Genomic DNA, 12,132 nt, shown 5'->3' with positions numbered 1-12,132 from the left:
AAAGAGCAAACTGTTTATCATGAAGGCAGAATGTGGGCAAACTCACTTCTGCTTTAGCCGCCAGAAGGTTTGCTGAGGGCAATCACTCCCTGGCGCTGTGCACCTTGAGGTTATCTACTGGGACATCTAGAGCCTACTGTTCAAAGAATGCAGTCTTGCAAGCCTGCTATGACTCAGGCTGCTGACCAACAACCACCCTTGCTTCTCCCTATCTCCTTTACGCAATAAATACAAAGGGCTCTAAAGCTCAGGGCCCTTGGTCACTAGAAGCAAGAAGCCCCCTGGCCCCTTCTTCCAAATATACTCTTTGGTCTTTATCTTTATTCCTGCGTTTGTCCCCCTTTGTTCAGTCCAACAGAGATTAGGTCCACCTCACCTTTTAAACAACCAGCTCTTGTGTGAACTCATTACCATGGGGGAGGACACCAAGCCATTCATGAGGGATCCACCCCCATGATCCTAACACCTCACACCTTGCCCCACCTCCAACACTGAATATTACATTTTAACATGAGATTTTGAGGGGATACATATCCAAACTGTATCAGAGAGGTTACTTCAAATGTTCAGGTGCATGACATTTTGATATAGCTTTAAAAATAAGCTATTAGGTCTGTGCACAGCGTCTCATGCCTGTAATCCTAGCACTTGAGAGGCCAAGCCAGCAGGATGACTTGAGGCCAGGAGTTCGAGATCAGCCTGAGCAACATAGCAAGACCCCATCTCTCTCTCTCTCAAGAAAAAAAAAAAAAGAAAAAAAAATATATGCATGGTAGTGCACGCCTATAATCCCAGCTACTCAGGAGGCTGAGTTGGGAGGATCGCTTGAGACCAGAAGTTCAAGACCAGCCTAAACAACACAGTGAGATCCCATCTCTACAAAAAATAAGCCATTAGACTCTAGGCTTATTATTATTGCCAGGTATCCTCACTGTTACTCCTGGCATGGAAGATATAGTAGGAGTCATAGATGGCTGTAGGTCAGGTGCTGTCTCACAAGTAAACCACATATTGCCAGGCATCACATCTATGCTCTCACTCTAGTATATCTATATTGTAACCCCTTCTATGTACCAAGGCAGGAGGATCACTTCAAGCCAGAAGCTGAAGACCAGCCTGAGCTACATATTGAAACCCTGACTCTCCAAAAATAATTAGCTGAGTGTGGTGGCACGTGCTTGTAGTACCAGCTATTTGGGAGGCTGAGGCAGATGAATCACCTGAGCCTAGGAGGTAGAGGCTGCAGTGAGCTATGATCGCACCACTGCACTCCAGCCTGGACGACGGAGTGAGATCCTGTCACTAAAAAAAATAAAAAATAAAAATATTTTTAAAAAGCTCTTGAGAAGACTCCAAGTACAGTTCCTGGCATGTAGTGGGTGCACAGTTAATACTTCTTCTTGGGGCCACAGGATTGGGCATCAGATTTACATTTCACCGAAACTTTCTTTACCATCTGTATCTATTTCCTTTTCAAAAATGTAGATAAAACCGATACAAATGAACAAATGTCAGCTCTGTTTTATCCTTCACAGAATAAGCCAAATGAGACTTGGAAGTGACTTCAGAGATTGTGAGGAAATGGAAGCTTAGAGGTTGTATGGTTTGCCCAAGTTCCCCTGACCAGCTCTGGGACCCTGTTTTTTTTTTTCAGTTGAGGTGAAAATCACATAACATAGAATTTACTTTTTTTTTTTTTGAGACAGAGTCTCTCTGTGTCACCTAGGCTGGAGTGCAGTGGCACAATCTTGGCTAACCGCAACCTCTGCTTCCCGGGTTCAAGTGATTCTCCTGCCTCAGCCTCCCAAGTAGCTGGGCATGTGCTTCCAAGCCCAGCTAATTTTTTGTATTTTTTAGTAGAAATGGGGTTTCATCATGTTGGCCAGGCTGGTCTTGAACTCCTGGCCTCAGGTAGTCCACCTGCCTCAGTGTCCCAAAGTGATGAGATTACAGGCATGAGTCACGGCACCTGGCCACTTTTTTTTTTTTTTTTTTTTGAGACAAGAGTCCCGCTCTGTCACCCAGGTGGAGTGCGGTGGTGCAATCTCGGCTCACTACAACCTCTGCCTCCCAGGTTCAAGCAATTCTCCTGCCTCATCCTCCCGAGTAGCTGGGATTACAGGTGCCAGCCACCATGCCCAGCTAATTTTTGTATTTTGGGTAGAGATGGGGTTTAACCATGTTGGCCAGGCTAGTCTCGAACTGTTGACCTCATGTGATCCGCCCACCTCGGCCTCCCAAAGTGCTGGGATTACGGGCGTAAGCCACTGTGCCCGGCCTGAATTTACTGTTTTTAAGTGAGCAATTTGGTTGTATTTAGTAAATTCACAATGCTGTACAACCACCACCTGTATCTGGTTCCAAAACATTTTCATCACCCCAAAAAGGCACCCCACCCAATAGCAGTCACTCCCCATTGGTCCCTTCTCAGGGCCCCCAGCAATCGACCTTCTCTATATATAGATTTGCCTCTTCTGGACATTTCCTGTAAGTGAAATCATACAGTCCTTCTCCTTTTGTGTCTGGCTTCTTTCACTCAGCATCATGTTTTCAAGGTTCACCCACATTGCAACATACATCAGCACTTCCTTCCTTTTTATGGCCAAATAATATTCCATTGCATGGATATGTCACATTTTGTCTGTCCATTCATCTATTGATGGACATTTGGGTTGATTCCACCTTTGAGCTGTCATGAATAGTGCTGCTGTGAAGGTTCGTGTACAAGTTTTTGTTGGGAGTCCCTCTTTTCAATTCTTTCGAGTCTGTGATCCTGGTCTTTGATTCCCTCATTACACTGCCTGCCAAATATACAGCCAAATTGTATGCAACACTGTTGGAAGGACACTGGTGGGAGGGACTGTCCTGTTACTTCTCGGAGAAATAGCATCTTAGTTCAATGTGTGTCCCACAAGGTGGCGCCCACACTTAGGAAGCTTCTCCGGGCTGAAGGAAAAGCTCTCTGTGCCCTCTGTGCAGCCAGAAGTGGAGGCTCTACCCAGAAGCAGTGGCTTTACACCTAATACTCCTGTGATTAACGCATATCCAAATACCCAGAGAGATTAGGTGGTTCATCACCTGAGAGCTTTGTTTTTACTTCAGACAGCTGCTTAAGGTTCTAATGTCACTAAAAGTGCAAGGAGATTAATGTGTCTAGGATGTCAAAATCAACATGATAGACATTTCTTCATAGCTAATATTTCCTTTCTTATCCATTGGTTAAAAGAGCCAATTCTCTCACAGTTACAGTGAGTACAGCAGTCAAGAAATATTATATTTCTCTACTTTTTCCAATTCACCCCTACCAAGGGTCTTTGCAGTATTCTTTTCTTGTATTTTGTGTTTTTTTCAGAGATGGGGTCTCACTCTGGGTTGCAGTGAAGTGGCACGATCACAGCTCACTGCAGCCTCGACCTCCTGGGCTCAAGTGATCCTCCTACCTCAGCCTCCAGAGTAGCTGGGACCACAGGCACACATCACCACACCCGGCTAATTTTTGTATTTTTTTGTAGAGATGCGGTTTCACCATATTGGCCAGGCTGATCTTGAACTCGTGGGCTGAAGCAAATCACCCACTTCAGCTTCCCAAAGTGCTGGGATTACAGGCATGAGCCACAGTGCCTGACCTAAAATATTCTTAAATGATGCACTCTCCATACACAGAAAATCTTCCTAGAAGTAATCTCATCCTATATAATGAGATGAGGGTTAAGCTTGTGATAAAGTTAGGCATAAGGAGGGTATCACCCTAAATCCTGAGTAAAGAGGAGTTTTCTGTAGTTTGGGGAGTATATTGAAAATACATAGTCAGCCGGGAACGGTGGCTCACGCTTGTAATCCCAGTACTCTGGGAGGCAGAGGTGGGTGAATTACCTGAGGTCAGGCCTTCAACACCAGCCTAGCCAACATGGCAAAACCCCGTCTCTACTAAAAATACAAAAATTAGCCGGGCATGGTGGTGCATACCTATAATCCCAGCTACTCAAGAGGCTGAGGCAGGAGAATTGCTCCAACCTAAGAGGCAGAGGTTGCAGTGAGCCAAGATCACGTCACTGCACTCCAGCCTGGGCGACAGACTGAGACTCGGTCTCAAAAAAAAAAAAAAAAAAAAAAAAATACATTGTCAAGACTGTCAAATCACAGAGTGGTGTTTTACATGATGGTAGAGACTGCCGATTGCCCTCTTGAACCCAGCTTCCATTTCTTCTTTTTCTTATTTTATTTATATTTTGAGACAGAGTTTCACTCTTGTTGCCCAGGCTGGAGTGCAATGGAGCAATCCTGACTCACTGCAGCCTCCGCCTCCCAGTTTCAAGCGATTCTCCTGCCTCAGCCTCCCGAGTAGCTGGGATTACAGGCATGCGCCACCATGCCTGGCTAGTTTTTTTTGGGTTTTTTTTGTATTTTCAGTAGAGATGGGGTTTCTCCCTGTTGGTCAGGCTGGTCTGGAACTCCCAACCTCAGGTGACCCGCCCGCCTTGGCCTCCCAAAGTGCTGGAATTATAGGTGTGAGCCACTGTGTCTGGCCTCTGACAGGTATCTTGACTATAGGAAGATAGTGTTCTGGGTGGGAGACTCAAGAGGTCTGATTACTGAAGATACAGATCTCACTTAAACTGAGTAAACTGACATCTGGTTGCCAAATCAATCTATTATAAAATTGGTCAATGTCACTTTTATTTGGCCTGATCAAGTTTTTACTAAGAACTGAACTGGGCACAGTGGCTCACGCCTGTAATCCCAACACCTTAGAAGGCTGAGGCGGGAGGATCAATTGAGTCCAGGAGTTTGAAAACAGCCTGGGCAACATAACAAAACCCCATCTCCACAAAAAATACAAACATTAGCCCAGGAAGCTGAGGCAGGAGGATCTCTTGAGCCCAGGAGGTTGAGGCAGCAGTGAGCTATGATTGTGCCACTGCACTCCAGCATGGAAGACAGAGCAAGACCCTGTCTCCAAAAAAAAAAAAAAAAAAAAATTGAGAACACTGGACATTCAGTGTCTCTTTTCTGGCTTACCTCTCCCCATCTTGGGCATCATGTTTAGGTTTTGTCTCTAGAGCACATCTCAGAGCCTGCCACGGGTAAACAGGCCAGAAGTTAAATGCATGAAACATTCAAGCACATTCTTATTGGTGTAATTAAAATAAAAAACTAAATGCATGAAACAGAAGCTGTTTACCCACAGCGGAGGAGAAGCAGAAATCATACCCAGTGTGCCATATCATTACTGCCTGCCAGTGTTTCCTTAGGCTATTTTATTATTTTTGTTGAGATGGAGTCTCACTCTGACTCCCAGTCTCGAGTGCAGTGGCACGATCTCTACTCACTGCAACCTCCATCTCCCAGGTTCAAGCAGTTTTCCTGCCTCAGCCTCCCAAATAGCTTATAAGTGCCAGCCACCATGCCTGGCTGCTTTCTGTATTTTTAGCAGAGACAGGGTTTCACTATGTTGGCCAGGATGGTCTCAAACTCCTGACCTTGAGTGATCCACCTGCCTCAGCTTCCCAAAGTGCTGGGATTACAGGGGTGAGCCACCATGCCCCGCCTTCCTTTGGTTATTGAGATGGACAAAGAGTTACCTAGTAAGTTGAGAGCAGCTTGTTTTTAATGAATCTTAGCCCAGAATACAAAGCAGGGTGTAGCAGTTGCCTTGATGCTGACATAATTGTAAACAATGGCTTTTTCTTCCCCTATAAACTCAAGTTACAGGAGGCGTTTCAGAGAGAGGATAAGACATTTGAATCTATTTTTTAAAAATGCACCCTGAAAGCTAGCAGTATTGTTGTCATTTAAGAGGTTTCTCATAGACTCTTACCCTCAGCCAACCCACCATGTTTATCAATTCAAATTCTAGAACTTTCTTGACCCAAGAGATTTTGTAGGAAGAATTTCTCTTTTCAGATATTCAGCACGCAAGGATCATTTTTCTTGGTTTTGTCGCTGATCTTGCTGAACTTTCCATCAATGGCTGAGGGAGAAAGCCCACATGGTTCTTATGAGTTCTTCTGAGGCACTTTGACTGTGATCTGTAAGGGGGACAGAGAACTGTTAGATCTTCCTGTTTGCCTGTGATCTGTAGGCATTCTCAGCTAGTTGCTGACTGAGTGTGAGCAGAAAGGGCTTTTCTTTTTTTTCCCCCAGGCTGGAGTGTAGGAGTGCAATTACAGCTCACTACAGCCTTGACCTCCTGGCTCAAGCAATCCTCCCACCTCAGCCTCCCAAGTAGCTAGAACTGCAGGCATGCACCATAACACCCGGCTAACTTTTTGTATTTTTATTAGAGGTGGGGTCTCACTATGTTGCCCAGGCTTGTCTTGAACTCCTGGGCTCAAGTGTTCCGCCTGTCTGGGCCTCCCAAAGTGCTGAGATTACAGGCGTGAGCCACCACACGTGGCCTGTAACTACGATTTTGATGAACAGTTATAGGCCAATGATGTCAGAATTTCTATTTCAAATCTGGGTCTTGCCCCTGGAGCTCCAAGCCCATCTCCCTACATGTGTTCTCCACATCACCTCTTGGGTTTGGACAGGTACCTCAAACACAACCCTAAAGAGAACCACAGTACTTCAGTGTTCTCTATCATAGGACTGGCGTCACCACTCAACCCCTCCTTGGAAACCTGAGCACCATCTTTGATTCCTAGTTTTGCTTTTCCTCTCCATATCCAGAGTCACCAATCCTACTCCTGGCTTCCCGTTACATATACCCTCTTTTTTTTTTTTTTTTTTTTTGAGACGGAGTCTTGCTCTGTCGCCCAGGCTGGAGCGCAGTGGCCGGATCTCAGCTCACTGCAAGTTCCGCCTCCCGGGTTTACGCCATTCTCCTGCCTCAGCCTCCCGAATAGCTGGAACTACAGGCGCCCGCCACCTCGCCCGGCTAGTTTTTTGTATTTTTTTTTTCTTTTTTTTTTTTTTTTGAGGCGGAGTCTTCACTCTGTCGCCCAGGCTGGAGTGCAGTGGCACCATCTCGGCTCACTGCAAGCTCCGCCTCCCGGGTTCGCGCCATTCTCCTGCCTCAGCCTCCCGAGTAGCTGGGACTGCAGGCGCCCGCCACCGCGCCCGGCTAATTTTGTGTATTTTAGTAGAGACGGGGTTTCACCGGGTTAGCCAGGATGGTCTCGATCTCCTGACCTCGTGATCCGCCCGCCTCGGCCTCCCAAAGTACTGGGATTACAGGCTTCAGCCACCGCGCCCGGCCACATATACCCTCTTTTCTCCACCTGCACTGCACCACTCCAATCCAGACCACCATCATCTTTTTCCTTGGAGCAGTCTCCTGACAGCTCCCTCATCCCCCCTCTTACCAGATGGTCCATTCTCCCTATGGCAAACAGTGTGACGTTTCTTACATTTTTTTTTTTTTTTTTTTGAGATGGAGTCTCACTCTGTTGCCCAGGCGGGAGTGCAGTGGCACGATCTCAGCTCACTGCAACCTCCGCCTCCCAGGTTCAAGCAATTCTCCTGTCTCAGCCTCCCGAGTAGGTGGGACTACAGGCACCTGCAACCAAGCTTGGCTAATTTTTGTATTTTTAGTAGAGACGGGGTTTCATCTTGTTGGTCAGGCTGGTCTCGAACTCCTGACCTCAGGCAATTCACCTGCCTCGGCGTCCCAAAGTGCTGGGATTACAGGCATGAGCCACGGCGCCTGGTCACTTTCTTAAATTTTTTTTTTTTTTTTTTTTGAGATGGAGTCTCCCTGTGTCACCCAGGCTGGAGTGCAGTGGCGCGATCTTGGCTCACTGCAAGCTCCGCCTCCCGGGTTTACGCCATTCTCCTGCCTCAGCCTCCGAGTAGCTGGGACTACAGGCGCCCGCCACCTCGCCCGGCTAGTTTTTTGTATTTTTAGTAGAGACGGGGTTTCACCATGTTAGCCAGGATGGTCTCGATCTCCTGACCTCGTGATCCACCCGCCTCGGCCTCCCAAAGTGCTGGGATTACAGGCTTGAGCCACCGTGCCCGGCCTTTCTTAAATTTTTAAACAACTTTCTTGAGATATGATTTATGCACAATCAAGTGTAATTGCTTTTAGAATATTTTAAATTGTGCAATCATCATCATACTTCAATTTTAGAACATCTGTATCATCTCCAAAAGCAATCTTGCACCCATGAACAGCCACTCCCCATTCCCCATGCCCTGGACAACCAGTAATAAGTTTCTGTCTCTATAGATTAAGCAGAGCAATCTTTTAAAAATACAAATTGAGCAGGCCAGGCACAGTGATTCACACCTGTAAATCCCAGAACTTTGGGAGGCCGAGGCAGGTAGATCACTTGAGGTCAGGAGTTCAAGATCAGCCTGGCCAACATGGTGAAACCCCATCTCTACAAATACAAAAAATCAGCCAGATGTGGTGGCAGGTGCCTGTAATCCCAGCTACTCAAGTGCTGAGGCATGAGAATCCGTTGAGCCCGGGAGGCGGAGGTTGCAGTGAGCCAAGATCATGCCACTGCACTCCAGCCTGGGCAACAGAGCGAGACTCTGTCTCAGGAAAAAAAAAAAAAAAATTGAGCCACGTAATTCTTCTACTAAAAATGCTCCCATAGCTGAGATCTAACTCCATTATCAAAGACATCAAACCCCACATCATGGCCAACAAGGGCCTATGTATTCTGGCCCTGCTCTCTCCCCACTAACCACTACATCTTCCACCACCAGCAACTTTCCTGCAGTTCCTGGAAGAGCCGTATTTCTCACCATCACAGCTTTTCCAGAAGTCATGCTCTTCGTCTAGAACGTTATTCTCTTCCTCCCTTCACCAAATCAACTTCCACTCATCCTTCAGGTATATCAGCTTAGATACCACCCTGTCATGTGGCCATCCTGGACGTCGCCTCCTTAACACTAGTCATGTGCCAAGATTTAAGAGTCTCCATCAACTGAAGTTGGACCTTTTTTTTTTTTTTTTTTTTTTGAGACGGAGTCTGGCTCTGTCGCCCGGGCTGGAGTGCAGTGGCCGGATCTCAGCTCACTGCAAGCTCCGCCTCCCGGGTTTACGCCATTCTCCTGCCTCAGCCTCCCGAGTAGCTGGGACTACAGGCGCCCGCCACCTTGCCCGGCTAGTTTTTTGTATTTTTTAGTAGAGACGGGGTTTCACCGTGTTAGCCAGGATGGTCTCGATCTTCTGACCTCGTGATCCGCCCGTCTCGGCCTCCCAAAGTGCTAGGATTACAGGGTTGAGCCACCGCGCCCGGCCGAAGTTGGACCTTTTATCCAATGCCATAAGTCAAAGCCCAGCACAGGCTGTCCACTCACATGGCCATCTCCTGCTGCTGTGGGCTCTGCTCGGGCAGTGGATGAAGTGTACATGCTGGGAAGTGGGTAGGGCATACAGGAAACAAGACTGACTGTGAGCTGGTCTTTGTTATAGCTTTATGGTGGGGACACAGGGGCTCATTCTACTGTTTTGTTTGTTTGTTTGTTTTTTGAGATAGAGTCTTGCTCTGTTGCCCAGGCTGGAGTATAGTGGCGTGATCTCAGCTCACTGCAACCTCTGCCTCCCAGGTTCAGACAACTCTTGTCTCAGCCTCCTAAGTAGCTGGGACCACAGAAGCCTGTCACCAGTCTGGCCAATTTTTGCATTTTTAGTAGAGACGGGGTTTCACCATGTTGACCAGGCTGGTCTTGAACTCCTGACCTCAAGTGATCCGCCCACCTCGGCATCCCAAAATGCTTGGGATTACAGGCATAAGCCACTGTGCCTGGTCTCATTCTACCTTTATACCTATTCTTTGCATAGATTGGAAAGTTTCCACATTAAACAAGCAAACACGTTTAGTTGATTCCAGTGAGCTATTCAGAAACACAGGGTGTGTCCTCGGCCTCTCCAGTCTCAGGCTTGGCCCTGTAGCCCTGAATGAGTCCTGTTTGCCTTTTCTCACCTGCTCCACAGCTGGCAGGCTTGCCTTGAGCTTCCTCTTTTCCAATCCTGGAAAGGCCAGCTCAACCCATTTACCTCTTCCTTAAACATCACTTGTGCTTATGTTTTCTGGTTAAACTATAATTAGTATTCACGGTAGGTAGAAACTCATTTTCACTTTAGTGTATTTCCCTGTTTTTTTTTTTTTTAGACAGAGTCTTGCTCTGTCACCCAGGCTGGAGTGCAGCGGCATGATCTTGGCTCACTGCAAGCTCCACCCCCTAGGTTCACGCCATTCTCCCGCCTCAGCCTTCAGAGTAGCTGGGACTACAGGCTCCCACCACCACACCCGGCTAATTTTGTTTTTGTGTTTTTAATAGAGACGAGGTTTCACCATGTTAGCCAGGATGGTCTCAATCTCCTGACCTCGTGATCTGCCCGCCTCAGCCTCCCAAAGTACTGGGATTACAGGTGTGAGCCACTGCGCCCGGCCTGTTTTGTTTTTTTTGAGTCTCCCTCTGTCGCCAGGCTGGAGTGCAGTGGTGCGATCTTGGCTCACTGCAACCTCCGCCTCCCGGGTTCAAGCGATTCTCCTGCCTCAGCCTCCCAAGTAGCTGGGACTATAGGCGCGCACCGCCATGCCCAGCTAATTTTTGTATTTTTAGTAGAGACAGGGTTTCACCATGTTGGCCAGGATGGTCTCGATCTCTTGACCTCGTGATCCACCCACCTCGGCCTTCCAAAGTGCTTGGATTATAGGTATAAGCCACTGCGCCTGGCCATTTTGTTTTTAATAAGATGGTGTCTCGCTACATTGCCAAATTAGTCTCTTATGAAATTGGCAAACAAGACTCTTTAATTTGGCCTGTCCAAGTTTTTCGACTTACAAAACTGAGAGCCAGGCTGGGTGTGGTAGCTCACGCCTATAATCCCAGCACTTTGGGACCAAGGCAGGAGAATCACTTGAGCCCAGGAGATTGAGACCAGCCTGGGTAACATAGTGAGACCCTATCTCTACAAGAAATAAAAAAATTAGTCGGGAATGGTGATGTGCACCTGTAGTCCCAGCTACTTGGGAGACTGAGATGCGAGGATCACTTCAGCCCAGGAGGTGGAGGCTGCAGTGAGCTGTGATGGCACCAATGCACTCCAGCCTGGTGATTTCAATCCTGGAAAGCCTTCTCAACCCATTTTCCAGGCTGGCTTCAAACTTGTGGCTCAAGCGATCCTCCCACCTCGGCCTCCCAAGTAGCTGGAACTAAAGGCATGCACCACCACACTCCACTTTTTCCTGTCTTTTTTTATATTTATAAGTAAATGTATCTGAGTATCTATGTACATATATTCCAAAAATTCGCTTATATTGAATATATGTTAGTTTGTATACTGTTTTTACTTTAAAGGCTAAGCATTTTCCATATCAAATATTCTACAAAAACATCTGTAATAGATACCTGTTACTCCTTGAACGGGGTGTTCCATAATTTATTGGGCATTAAGGTTACATCTGATTTTCCCTTCTTAGAGATAAAGCAGTGAAGAACATTTATGGAAGGAACGCTTTCTTTTATTTCTGATGAGTCCTTCAGGCTATATTCCAATCATTGAAGTTGCAAATCAAAGGAGATGGGTATGGTTATGGGCCTTGATATCTCATGCCTAATAGCTTATTTTTTTATTATTTTAAAATATTTTTATTACTGTGGGAATTGCTCCATTCCAACCTAATAGCTCTCTCTTTTTTTTTTTTTGAGATGGGGTCTTGCTCTGTTACCCAGGCTGGAGTGCAATGGCACAATCTTGGCTTACTGCAACCTCCGCCTCCTGGATTCAAATGATTCTCCTGCCTCAGCCTCCCGGGTAGCTGGGATTACAGGCGCACACCACCACGTCTGGCTAATTTTTGTATTTTTAGTAGAGACGAGGTTTCACCATGTTGGTCAGGCTGGTCTTGAACTCCTGACCTCGTGATCCACCCACACTGGCCTCCCAAAGTGCTGGGATTACAGGTGTGAGCCACGGCGCCTGGCCAGCTGATTCTTACTATAAGCTTTTCCTCTTGGCTCCACCCCCTGAGGTCTCTCCCTCTTCTCAGGCTCTATAGGCCTTGGCATATAACGAAGCCCAGCAAATGACCGCATAGGGCTGGCTGGGGCACGTCCCTCGGTATTTCTCATGGGACAGAGCAGAGGCTGGGTCTTTACCCTCTCTTGTCACTTCTCAGGCTTAAAATGGGAAATTAGTAGGAAACGCTGATGGCCTCAAGCATG

The 12,132-nt window shown here is 47.0% G+C and overlaps 1 protein-coding gene across 3 annotated transcripts in view; it reads right to left on the bottom strand.

Annotated features, from left to right (window-relative positions):
* Positions 1-5,586: 5,586 nt before the first annotated feature.
* ALDH2 (aldehyde dehydrogenase 2 family member) overlaps positions 5,587-12,132 on the bottom strand; it is a 42,996-nt gene continuing 36,450 nt past the window's right edge. For all 3 annotated transcript variants that reach the window (XM_025401182.1, XM_025401183.1, XM_025401181.1), the window contains one exon: positions 5,587-6,029. In XM_025401182.1, coding sequence (XP_025256967.1) covers positions 5,997-6,029 — 33 coding nt within the window. In that variant the 3' untranslated portion in view covers positions 5,587-5,996. The remainder of the gene's footprint in view (positions 6,030-12,132) is intronic.

The sequence above is a fragment of the Theropithecus gelada genome, chromosome 11 (genome assembly GCF_003255815.1).
Source record: "Theropithecus gelada isolate Dixy chromosome 11, Tgel_1.0, whole genome shotgun sequence".
Lineage (NCBI taxonomy): Eukaryota > Metazoa > Chordata > Mammalia > Primates > Cercopithecidae > Theropithecus > Theropithecus gelada.
The sequence above is the reverse complement of the archived record's forward strand: the minus strand, read 5'-3'. Positions and strand labels throughout refer to the sequence as shown.